Below are 13,358 nucleotides of genomic sequence, written 5' to 3' on the forward strand. Positions count from 1 at the left end.
AGTATAATTCAGATGTGTGAGTTCCATCTGAACTGTAAATGGCCCAGGTGTCCCTTCTGATGGAAGCAGTGTGGTCTAGTGGAAAGAGCACGCGCCTGAGAGTCAGAGGATATGGGTTCTAATCGTGGCTCTGCCACATGTCTGCTGTGTGACCTAGAGCAAGTCATTTCACTTCTCTGTGCCTGTAACCTCATCTGTTAAATAGGAAGTAAGAGTGTGAGCCCCATGTGGGACAGAGACTATGTCCAACCTGATTAGCTTATATCTAACCCAGGGCTTGTATCTACCCAGTGCTTGGTAAGCGCTTAACAAGTACCACATTTATGATTATTCTTATTATGGATGCTGCCCTTGGCCTGCCCACATGGTCTTGGAAACTATAGAACACAAGGGTCAGGTCCCACCTGGACAGGACTCTATGGGAGAAAATCACATGGCAGCAGGCTGCTGGGTAACAGTAGAGACAATATTTATTGTTATATTGAACTCTCCTTAGCGCTTAGTACAGTGTTCTGAACACAGTAGGCACTCAATAAGTATGATTGCCTGACAGACTGCAAGAGGATCAGCTTAACATGCAGCAAATAAAAGGGAGGTGGTTCTTTTAGCAGAAGCATTGAAAAGATTGCGATACAAAGAGGGTAAAGAAAAATGAGCAGTAGGAGTTGCAAGAAGCAAATATAACTTCTGAGGAAAGAACAATTTTCTGTTGGGGAATCCACTGGGGTGTAGTTGAACCATACCTGTGTGCATAGAAAAAGTTCATCATTGGTCCCTATAAGGACCATTGTGGCCTAGTGGATAAAGCATGGGCCTGGGAGTCAGAAGGACCCAGCTTTTAATCCTGGCTCCTCCACTTATCAGCTATGTGACCTTGGGTAAGTCACTTCCCTTCCTCTGGGTCTCAGTTACCTCATCTGTAAAATGGGAATTAAGAATGTGAGCCCATGTGGGACAGGGACTGTGTCCAACCTGATTAACTTGTATCTACCCCAGCATTTAGTACAGTGCTTGGCACAAAGTAAGCACTTAACAAATATCATAAATTTCTGTCTTCAGCTATAAAAACCAGAGACAAGGGAAGGCAGTGCTCTCTGCCTATTTTAGTAATTGATGGGCTCTTACTACTTTATTTAATCAGGAAATCTCAGCTCTACAATATGTATTAGCAGTTTTCCATTGCAGTCTGTGGAACGGGAAAGAAGGCCTGGAAACCACATCCTCAGTGGTAGGAGGTGCTAGACAATAGTAGTACTTAAGACAAACTTAAAGGAATGTTGTATTACAGTCCGCCTTAGGTGAGAGCTGTGATATTTTTCAAAGCATCCAATCAGAGGTCCTGTTTGAGGTTGGCAAGGAAACTGCAGAGGGGGAAAGGAAAAACATTTCTCAGGAATAAAAGAAACAGATTCACTGTCTTTTGCAACAGTAAGGGATGATCCTGGATGGAGTCAAAATCCCTGCTCTTTTGCAGGGAAGCAGTGGACACAGGCACAGAATTTTTTTTTTCCTTCCTGGCACTAGTGGAGTGAGGTACTTCTTGCTCCTCCTTTTAGAAACAGGCTCCATGTGGTAATAAGGCTCTATCCACTAATTAAGCTGTTGGGAAGAGAGGCTAAATAAATTGGCATAAGTGACATATGGGGATTTTCTGGTTTAAATCTTGGTTTGTGGTTTGAGACAGCCCCTGTCTCCCAAAATGTGAGTCTGACAATAGCCCATTTCTAGTACTTGAGGAGTGTACTATGAAGTTGAAGGTGCATTTTCGATTAAGTTAAGCACAGAACTTAAAAAAAAAACAACTGATCACATCTGCTGCTGCTGCCTCTATGTACTGGACTTGACTCTTTGAGATGAGAACAATTGGTGGTAACTGTAAAAAAGCTGTAGTCCTCTCTCTCCATCTCCCTCCTCCCTTTCCTTCCCCCTGTGCCATGTTGAGATTATGCAGGGCAGAAGATGAGCTAGGCTGGAAGACACTTCCCCACTAGACTTAAAAAAAATAATATCCACATTATATTGGAGCAGTAATTACACACACTTGTTCATAGAAAAGGCTGCATTTTTTCTCAGATAGTTTTATAGGGGTGTGCTTTTCGGCTCCCCCCAATTTTTATTTAAACAGCAAAAGAGGTATTGGACAGTCATTCATTTGAGTCAGTTAACAAGGAGTCAGGGTTTGTTTTTTTTAAATGGCATTTGTTAAGCACTTTGTGCCAGGCACTGTTCCTCCTTTGTTCTTCCAATTTTTTTTTGTGTGTGGTATTTAAGTGCTTGCTTTGTGCCAAGCATTGTTCTAAGCATGGGGGTAGAATCACTTATAAGCAGGTCGTCTTCATTTACCTTCACCCATTACTTTTTTTTTTTTTAGTATAAGTACAGTCAACACCTCGCCAGAGGGTGGATGGTGGTGGTGGTGGAGGGGACAGCCAGACATGTCTGCTGGGGCTTGAGCGGGAAGGTCATCAAGGTTTTTGACTAAAGAGCTATGGAGGGCAGGCTAAGCAGGAATCCTGAAAAGAGCTAATTTGGGCACCGTAGACCACCATGTCTACCCTGGCAACAACCTGCTGATGTTTAGTAGAGCCCTTTGCGTCAGGACTATTTTGTTGGCATACCTGTGTCCAACCTGATTTGCTTGTGTCTATCCCAGCACTTAGTACAGTGCCTGGCACATAGTAAGTGCCTAACAAATACCACAGTTATTATTATTACTGTTAAAATCCTTGCATGCATTTTGCAATGTGCATCATCCTTGACCACCTACTCATACAGTACTCTGCACACAGTAAGTGCTAAATAAATACGATTGAATGAATGAATGAATTGTTGCACCCACTGCCTCAGTAAGAACATGATTGCAGGGAAGAGAGCAGCAAAGTGGAGCTGTGCAAACTCCTAGCATTATAATCAATTCCTCCGGCAGGCTTTCTGTCGCAGACTTTTCAAAACTCGGCCCAGATCCCATCCGTCGTCTTCGACAGGAGACTCATCTTCTGAGGCGATTGAACGGGACAAGCAGCATCCTGTCTAACACAGCCTGGAGTACATTTAAATGATTCCAGTTGGAAATGAGGATGGGGTTACTCCCTTCACGTGTTCAGCCTGTAACATTTCCTCATCTGCCACATCTCTCTGCCCCTAGCGAGATTTGAGCAGGAGTATTGGGAGGAACAAGAGGGTTGAGGGGTAGAAAAGCTGTTCTGCAGTCCAGTGGTTTGACAGTCAATCAGTCAGTGCTATTTATCATGTGCTTACTGTATGCAGAGCACTGTACTAAGTGCTTGGGAGGGTTCAGTACAACAGAGTTGTACTGAAGCAGCGTGGTGTAGTGGATACAGCATGCGACTGGGAGTCAGAAGGTTTGGATTCATTCATTCATTCAATCGTATTTGTTGAACGCTTACTGTGTGCAGAGCACTGTACTTGGAAGGTACAATTCGGCAATAGATAGAGACAATCCCTACCCAACAAAAGGCTCACAGTCTAGAAGGGGGAGACAGACAACAAAACAAAACAAGTAAGGCATCAGTACCATCGAAATAGATAAATAGAATTATAGATATATACACATCATTAATAAAATATAGTATGTACAAATATACACAAGTGCTGTGGGGAGGGGAAGGGGGTAGAGCAGAGGGAGGAGGAGCAGAGAAAAAGGGTGGGCTCGGTCTGGGAAGGCCTCCTGGAGGAATGAGCTCTCAGTAGGGCTTTGAAGAGGGGAAGAGTGTTGGTTTGATGGATGTGAGGAGGGAGGTCAGGGGTCGATGGCGGGACCAGCGAGAATGAGGCCCAGTCAATCTCCAAGGGCTCCTTCCCCTCTGCCTTCAAACACGCCCACGTCTCCCCCATCCTAAAAAAACCCGCTCTTGACCCCACTTCCCCCTCCAGTTATCGTCCTATCTCCCTACTACCCTTCCTTTCCAAAATCTTAGAACGAGTCGTCTACAATCGATGCCTAGAATTCCTTAACTCCCATTCTCTCCTAGACCCCCTCCAATCTGGCTTCCGTCCCCTCCACTCTACCGAGACTGCTCTCTCTAAGGTCACCCGTGACCTCCTTCTTGCCAAATCCAATGGCTCCTACTCCATTCTGATCCTCCTTGACCTCTCTGCTGCCTTTGACACTGTCGACCATCCCCTCCTCCTCCATACCTTATCTCACCTTGGCTTCACGGACTCTGTCCTTTCCTGGTTCTCCTCTTACCTCTCTGGCCGATCATCCTCGGTCTCCTACGCTGGAGCCTCCTCCCCCTCCCATCCTTTAACTGTTGGAGTTCCTCAAGGGTCAGTTCTTGGCCCTCTTCTGTTCTCCATTTACACTCACTCCCTCGGTGAACTCATCCGCTCTCACGGCTTTGACTACCATCTCTACGCAGATGACACGCAGATCTACATCTCCGCCCCTGTCCTCTCCCCCTCCCTTCAGGCTCGCATCTCCTCCTGCCTCCGGGACGTCTCCACCTGGATGTCGGCCCGCCACCTAAAACTCAACATGAGCAAGACTGAGCTCCTCATCTTCCCTCCCAAGCCCGGTCCGCTCCCAGACTTCTCCGTCACCGTGGATGGCACGACCATCCTTCCCGTCCCGCAGGCCCGCAATCTCGGTGTCATCCTTGACTCGTCCCTCTCGTTCACCCCACACATCCTATCCGTTACCGAGACCTGCCGGTTTCACCTCTACAATATCGCCAAGATCCGCCCTTTCCTCTCCACCCAAACGGCTACCTTACTATTACGGGCTCTCGTTATATCCCGGCTAGACTACTGTGTCGGCCTTCTCTCTGACCTCCCTTCCTCCTCTCTCGCCCCGCTCCGGTCTATTCTTCACTCCGCTGCCCGGCTCATCTTCCTGCAGAAACGATCTGGGCATGTCACTCCCCTTCTTAAACAACTCCAGTGGTTGCCTATCGACCTCCGCTCCAAACAAAAACTCCTCACTCTAGGCTTCAAGGCTCTCCATCACCTTGCCCCTTCCTACCTCTCCTCCCTTCTCTCTTTCTACCGCCCACCCCGCACGCTCCGCTCCTCTGCCGCCCACCTCCTCGCCGTCCCTCGGTCTCGCCTATCCCGCCGTCGACCCCTGGGTCACGTCCTCCCGCGGTCCTGGAACGCCCTCCCTCCTCACCTCCGCCAAACTGATTCTCTTTCCCTCTTCAAAACCTTACTTAAAACTCACCTCCTCCAAGAGGCCTTCCCAGACTGAGCTCCTCTTCCCCCTCTACTCCCTCTGCCATCCCCCCTTTACGTCTCCGCAGCTAAAGCCTCATTTTCCCCTTTTCCTTCTGCTCCTCCACCTCTCCCTTCCCATCCCCACAGCACTGTACCCGTCCGCTCAACTGTATATATTTTCGTTACCCTATTTATTTTGTTAATGAATTGTACATCGCCTCGATTCTATTTAGTTGCCATCGGTTTTTATGAGATGTTCTTCCCCTTGACGCTGTTTAGTGCCATTGTTCTCGTCTGTCCGTCTCCCCCGATTAGACTGTAAGCCCGTCAAACGGCAGGGACTGTCTCTATCTGTTGCCGACTTGTTCATCCCAAGCGCTTAGTACAGTGCTCTGCACATAGTAAGCGCTCAATAAATACTATTGAATGAATGAATGAAAGGTTAGCAGAGGCAGAGGAGTGGAGTGTGCGGACAGGGCTGTAGAAGGGGAGAAGAGAGGTGAGACAGGAGGGGCAAGGTAATGCAAAGCTATGAAGCCAATAGTGAGGAGTTTTTGTTTCATGCAAAGGTTGATAGGCCACCACTGGAGATTTTTGAGAAGGGGAGTGACATGCCCAGAGCGTTTCTGTAGAAAGATAATCTGGGAAGCGGAATGAAGAATAGACTGAAGCGGAGGGAGACAGGAGATCAGAAAGGGGGCTGATGCAGTAATCCAGTCGGGATATGATGAAAGATTGTACCAGCAAGGTAGCAGTTTGGATGGAGAGGAAAGGGCAGATCTTGGCAATGTTGTGAGGATGAGATTGGCAGGTGTTGGTGACGGATTGGATATGTGGGGTGAATGAGAAAGTGGAGTCAAGGATAACACCAAGGTTCTAATCCTGACTCTGCCACTTGTCTGCGGAATGACCTTGGGCAAGTCACTTCACTTCTCTGTGCCTCATTTACCTTATCTATAAAATGAGGAGTAAGACTGTGAGCCCAATGTGGGATAACCTGACTACCTTGTCAGCGCTTAGAACAGTACTGGGCACATAGTAAGCACTTAACAAATACCATTATTATTATTATTATTATTATAGTTAGTAGATGTGGGTATGCCCACTACTGCAGTTTGCTGTGTGACTTTGGCCAAGTCACTTAACTTCTCTGCGCCTCAGTTACCTCATTTGTAAAATGGGGATTAAGACTGTGAGCCCCATATGGGACAACCTGATCATCTTGTGTTCTCCCCAGCGCTTAGAACAGTGCTTTGCACATTAAGCGCTTAACAAATACCATCATTATTATTATTATCAATAGTTCAGCTGCTTACTCCCTCTATTGGGCAATGGTGAGCATGATGGGAATTATGGGAAGTGTTACCTGGGGCTATGCCCTGGGTTGGGTGTGGGTGTGGCAAGGAGTCTTGGTTGGCACAGGTGTTGATCCAAAAGGTTAATGCCTTTCATCACTAATTGAAAGCAGATGCATAGCCTAATGTTGCTGAGTCATTATTTTCATCATTATTTTCACTTCTGGCTAATCACATATCTTCTTAAATAAGACAGAATTTGGACAATACAACACAAGAAATCTGATGTTTTGGTTTTTTTAAACTTGGTCCTTTCTTGCCACCTCCCCCTAGCCCCAAAAATAATTTAGACAGTAAAGGGAAAAACTTGTTTCAGAAACAAACATTTCAGTGTCTGCCCCAGATGGAAGGCTCTTGTAAAGATTTTCCTTTCTCGATTAATATCTCCTTTCACTAAATGTTTTGAATTAGTGGTGTATTATATCCCCCTGCAGTAATGAGCATGACCTTAACCGATATTAAGTTAGTGGTTCTGAAGCTTGTCTTACTTTGGAATAATACTAAATTTTGGAGACTTCAGCTTTCCTGCCCCATTTTTTCTCCCAGTGTTTGTTTATGGGGTTTTTTTTAAGATCAGTCTCCCCAGATTCATGGCTTTTTATCCCTTCTCTTATGCCAAGTCCTTTTCACATAATAATATCATTTTTCTGTGTTGTTCTCCACCCAACTGTGTATGATTGATCCTTAGTACTTATGGTTTGCAGGGCACTATGAGTGCTTGGGAGAGTGCAGTAGATCAATCAATGGTATTTATTGAGCACTTTGTGCAGAACATTTTGCTAAACGCTTTGGAGAGTACAATACAGTTGGTTGACAGGATCCCTGCATTCAAGGAGTTTACAGTTGAGCAGGGGAATCTGACATTAAAATCAATTACAGTTAGGGGGAGGCTGCAAGGGGGGTCCAGGTGTGAGCACCCAATATTTAGGTGATGTGAAAGTACTAGAATGGCAATGGGGGAGGCAGCGATAGGATGGAGATGTGAAGTTAATCCAGGAAGGCTTTCTGGAGGAGTGTGATTTCAGAAGGGCTTTAAAGATTGGGAGAACAATGGTCTGCCTGATTTGAGGAAGGGAGGGAGTTGAGGCAGAAGGGAAGGAATGTGTAATGTTAGTGGCAAGAGAGACAAGAGACAGTGAATAGGTTAGCTTGAGGGAAGGGAAGCTTGCAAGCTGAGTTGGAGTGGGAGAGGAGTAAGAATATGAGCAAAGAGTTGATTGAGTGCTTTGAAGTCAATGATCAAGAGTTTCTGCTTGATGGAGGTTTTTGAGGAGTGGGGAACTATCACAGCACATCTGTGTTCTGGTTCAGTGCCACACAGGGGTTTGAGAAGAAGTGCAGCCTAGTGGATAGAGCACAAACCTGGGAGTTGGAAGCTCCTGCGCTCTACTCCCAGCTCTGCCATTTGTCTCCTCTGTGACCTTGGACAAGTCACTTCACTTCTCTGTGCTTCAGTTATCATTATTATTGTGCCGTCGAGTCAGTTACCTCATCTGTAAAATGGGGATTAAGACTGTGAGCAAACTCCTCCAAAGAGGCCTTCCCTGACTAAGCCCTTCTTTCCTCTTCTCCCACTCCTTTCTGTGTCACCTTGACTCACTCCCTTTATTTATTCATCCTCCCAGCCCCACAGCGCTTATGTACATATCTGCCATTTATTTATATCAATGTCCGGCTCCCTCTCTAGACTGTAAGTGCGTTGTGGGCAAGGAATGTGTCCATTGGTATATTGTACTCGCCCAAGTGCTTAAAGTTTAGCTAAGCGCTTAGTACAGTGCTCTGCACACAGTAAGGGCTCAATAAAAACGATTGAATGGATGAACACTGCTCCGCACACAGTAAGCTCTCAGTATTGAATTGACACAGACCCTGTCCAACCTGATGATCTATATCTCTCTCAGAGCTTAGTATAGTGCCTAGCACACAGTAAGCGCTTTACAAATACCATGAAAAAAATGACTTCAGGACCCTCCGCCCTTTGGGGAAAACACCTGTTTAGGGTTACAAATAATGATACCTGGAGACCACAATGTTGAGTCGTGTGAACAGGCTCTTGCTATTCCCACAAAGTGGGGAGGGATTTTGAGTTCGTGGTGGCAGGGGGATGTAAATTAGCCAACCCTTTATTATTATTATTATTATTAATATGTGCCATCGAGTCGTTTGATTCAGAGGAACTCTTTGGTTAGACTTTCTCCAGAATGTCCTGTCCTCTGCCATAATCCGCAACCTTTCTAGTGGTTCTTCCATTCTTCATTCATTCAGTCAGTCGTATTTATTGAGTGCTCACTGTGTGCAGAGCACTGTACTAAGCGCTTGGATCGTTGTCATCCATCTAGCTGTTGGACTGCCTCTTCCACGTTTTCCTTGCACTTTTCCTAGCATCAGTGCCTTCTCCAGAGAATCAGTCCTCCTGGTGATGTGTCCAAAATATGCTCATCTAAGTCGAGTCATTTGGCCTTCCAAAGACCACTGTGGTTTCAAGTAATCCAAAATCCATTCGTTTGTCTTTGGGGCAAGCGGTTTGCGCAAAAGCCTCCTCCCCGGCCCTACAAGAGGCCAGAGAGGCCTCCCTGGTGGGGCTGTTCAAGGACACCAACCTGGTGTCCAAATTGGGCACCAAGCTAGTGCCCATCGTGCCCGTGGACATCCAACTGGACTGTCTCATCCATATCAAAGAGACAAGGTCCTAGTGGACAGAACAGGGACTTGGGAGTCAGAAGGACTTGGGTTCTAAACCTGGCTCCTTTCAACCCCGGGGCCTGCTAAATAGCCCCCTTGGCCCCGCGGCAGAATGAAATGCAGCAGCGAAAGAAGGGGCAGGGGAAAAAAAGGCCAATTAATTTGCACAAAAATGCATCGGAGTCAACAGCGGCAGTTGCACGGAGGTTCTATTGTAAAGCGGTTAGAGCCAGAAAAAAAAAAACCAACCTGAAAACGGGGCGTGTTGGAGAAAACCGAGTTGGAAGGCGCGGCCCCAGGCCTTTTTTAATTTTTTTTGCACAGACCTGGGAAGGAGCTCCCCAGGCCTAACGCCCGGGAATCCCCTTATCCCTGTTGCAGAGCAAAAAGAAGAGCATATTGACGGGTTATCGAAGGGCCCGGGAAAGCCACGAGGAGGGAAACCGCCGGTTTGTTGGAGAGAAATCCCCATGAAAGAGCCCCGAGGCAGAAAGCCCCGTGTGGGTTTCATGCAAAGGAGCACAGCGATTGGATTCTTCTCTTTCCCCCCTTTTCTTCCCCCACCCCTGACTTCTCTCCGCCTCTCGGATTATGTTGCAGAAGGAGCTTTTCAGGTTCAGGGACTGTTAATGGCCTGTAACCATCGGGACGGTAAATGCGATCGCCAAGTTAGTCTGCAAGGGCTGATGCGCTGCGTTCATGGAGAGGGGAGTGAGGCAGAGTTAAGATCTGGGAGCCTTGGGAAAGCACCAAACCCAGTCTTGCCTCCTACCTGGCAGCACCTTCCTCTTTGGGGGATCTAAACTCCGGAACTCCACAAAGGCACCTTGGAAATGGTGGTCTTTTTTAACACCAAGATTAAATCCTTAATTAAACTTTTTAAGAAGAAGAGTAAGTATTTCTTTTCCTCTCCTCCCTTTCCCCTCTCCCCTTTCTCACACACTGGTGAAAGATGGATTGAAAGAAGGTGATGGGATTTTAGAACCTATTTTAGAGGAACTTGTCTGTGGTGACGATATTACCGTGACTCTGTAAGGACAATGTATGAAAAAGGGATTGTTGGTGTTTTGGTTTTTTGCCTCTCCCTCTTGGGTGGTATTTGTCAACCAAAAGAAATTTGATGGTGCTTTTGTGTATCCCTCGATGTGCTCTTTTGGTTTTTCATATGCTGATGTGACAAGAGAGCTTCGGAGTGTGAATCACTGTGTGTTTTAGGTAGGGATAACCCTGTAAAGTCTTTGTGTAGTCTCAGCTGTGAAGTTGTCGAAACGCACGTGTGCACTGGCTGCTTGCTAAACTCCCGTCTAGACGGAACCATGGTCATTATAAAGTTCAGAGAGCTATGGTATAGCCTCATTTGTTTTAAACTCTTTGATCGTGCTGTTTCTCTATTTATGTGCATATAAAACGATCGAGTGTGGGCAGCTTTTGCGGGGTAAAGACGATCTCAGCTTTAGACTGTTTTAATCAAGCTCCAGATACGCACCACCTGATTTGTGGTCTGGACAGAAGCAACAAAGAACGACACTTTAGGCATTTTTCTTGTAGTGTGCTTGCTGGAGTTCTCTCTCAGTGATTCAGTTCGAGTCTGTATAGGGAGTAATAATGTGTATAGCAGGAGAGACAATTGCTCTTTCATAGAGAGTCAGTTTTTTTGGTGAATGTGCTGGCCTTTTCTTCCATATATAGCAGAATGAAGTCTGGTCAGGTAGAAACCTGTAAGTTCTTATTTGGTTATGAGTGCTCATTAGCAAATGCAGGTTGTGCCTAGAGTTCAACTTTTCCTTGCTGGACAGATTTTTTAGCTTGATTAGGTTATTATAAACTTGATGTCATGCTACAATATCCACAGTATCCCCAAGCTGATATTTGAGTGCCGTCGCCTTGCAAGGCACCATTCTGCACACCTTGTCTGAATTCACATGTTATGTATTTGTATTCTCCTCAGCACTTTGCACAGTGCTCAGTATAAACTAAGTGGTCAGTACATGTCATTACTTGCGCTTCTATACTAAGCTCCATCAGAAGACCTACTGGATGCTCACCTGGATCTTGGGTTTCAAAACTGGCATCATGACATATTGTTGCAATTATTTATGTAGCAGAATGGCAGAAAGGGATGACAGCAAAACAATATGGTATGCCAGTTTTGTTTAGACCCCTTCCTATACGTCTCTGTGGGTGGGGGCACACTTTAAAAGTTTACCTATTTGCAATATTTTTTGAAGATTTTTATTCCCTTTTGCAGAGGGTTTTGTTAGGTAGCATTGCAAAGTACAGAAGAGAAAGGAATCTGGAGCACTTACAAACTGCCAAGGCAAAATCAGACTGGTGGGCAAGCCAGGCCAGAGTTGTTTTCAGTAGTGTCAGCATGATGTTTGGGAGAGTCCTGTAAAGGTGGTTTTTCTTGCATCCAACCTATTGGTTATGAAATATTATCTCTCTCCCTGTTTTCCATCTAGTAATGCATTATGGGTTAGAATAAATGAGCGGTGTAGAGCAATGTGGAGCTAGAGTGAGAAAGAGAGGAGAGAACTAAGTGCCAGAGATTGGTGGGGAAAGATGGAGGGCAAGCTAGCTGAGGGGGAAAGACTGGTCTATCATCATTAATTATTCTGGAAGGGCTCTGCCCCTTCTAGTGCTACTTCAGCATCTACTCCATGCACCAATCCCACTTGGCAAAAACCAAGTTTTTGGCTCTGTGTTGGAATCCAGTACTGGACTGCATAGCCCTAACCCAGCTCAAGTTTTAAAATGGGGGAGCTGGTCAGCTAGAGGAGAGTCCTGTAAGGTCAGAGCAGGGGATTTTAGTTCAGTTTGTCAGGGGTTGGTGTTCTAAGGGCCAGTACGTCTGAGAAAAACAAACCAGAACCTAAATGAAGTACCATTTGGTGATTTAAGGTTACTGAAGTCCACAGTAGCAAGAAATTTAAGTATTTTTGGTATGCACTATTAAGATTTTTTTCAACAGTGGTATTAAAAAATTTACCACAATTTATAATCCAATTCCACGGAGTGTTTGGAGAAGGAGAATTTTAGTGTTCTGTAACTTAGCCCTGCTGATTGTCACTTTTGTCGCCAAATGGGGAATGTAATGCTTGCTAGTTTGCTAGTCGTATTGCTAGAGTATAGTTGATGGAGCTAAATCAGTCACTCCAATGCTTACTGTTTGCCAAACACTGTACTAGGCACTTGGGAGAGTACAGTATAACAGAGTTGGTAGACACATTCCTTGCCAACAACAAGCAAATAGGCAAGATGTGTCCTCATCATTCTCTATATCAGGAAACAAGAGACTTGCAAAAAATTTGAGTAATCTTTATGCTTAGAGAATTTAAAATATGTTAGAGATTTTTCTGGGAGTTATATGACAAAATCCTAGATTTCCCCCAGATCTGTAGCACATCAAATTAGCTTTCATGTTTGGTGCCAACCCACTTTCCCTTGTCTTGACCCAACAGACTTAAGACCAGGACCCGTCACTTACTCATCTTTTCCCTTTCCTTTATTTCTTTCTAGCTGTGTCCAACCTAGAAGAAGAGAGCAGATGGACGGTCCATTACACAGCTCCCTGGCACCAGCAGGAAAATGTGTTTCTTCCCACCACGAGGCCACCCTGTGTGGAGGACTTACACCGCCAAGCCAAGCTGAACCTCAAATCGGTCTTGAGAGGTAAGAAACTTGTCAATTATTCTTCTGCACAGGCAGGCAGTCTTTATAGAAATTGTGGTTTTCGGTCACATGCTCAGTATTAATTCATATGCAGAGTAATATATATCTGTCAATATTCTGAGTGGTTTGATATTTAGAGTATCTACAATAGGGGTTGACCACCTTTTTGTGCTGAAGAGCCAAATGGAAGCGCCATATTGCGCATGGCACAGCATGATGATGCTATGTCACGCTTCATGCCCCAGCTGCTTCATAGCAACCACCGTCGCTGCCAGCATGGTCACTTATGCCATTCTGTCCTTTGTCTCCCCACTCCCAGCCAGAGCCGAAGTTGGGAAGGGAAGGGGAGAGGAGGGGATGGCAGTGGAGGTGTGACTGGCTGGCACTGGGATCCACCCCAAATTAACAGCTGCTCCCAAACAGCCTTGGGCCTTCCTGCTTCCCATAGCTGGGGCTGGGCAGGGGAGGTGGAGC

The 13,358-nt window shown here is 45.8% G+C and overlaps 1 protein-coding gene across 4 annotated transcripts in view; it reads left to right on the forward strand.

Annotated features, from left to right (window-relative positions):
- NHSL1 (NHS like 1) overlaps positions 1 to 13,358 on the forward strand; it is a 158,685-nt gene that overhangs the window by 76,621 nt on the left and 68,706 nt on the right. For 3 of the 4 annotated variants that reach the window (XM_029051760.2, XM_029051762.2, XM_029051786.2), the window contains exon 2: positions 12,732 to 12,884. In XM_029051760.2, the coding sequence (XP_028907593.1) occupies positions 12,732 to 12,884 (153 nt within the window). Of the gene's footprint in view, positions 1 to 9,461; positions 10,104 to 12,731; positions 12,885 to 13,358 lie in introns of those variants that run through there. The other variant, XM_029051773.2, reaches the window with a different exon arrangement.

The sequence above is a fragment of the Ornithorhynchus anatinus genome, chromosome 2 (assembly GCF_004115215.2).
Source record: "Ornithorhynchus anatinus isolate Pmale09 chromosome 2, mOrnAna1.pri.v4, whole genome shotgun sequence".
In the NCBI taxonomy this organism is placed as follows: Eukaryota; Metazoa; Chordata; class Mammalia; order Monotremata; family Ornithorhynchidae; genus Ornithorhynchus; species Ornithorhynchus anatinus.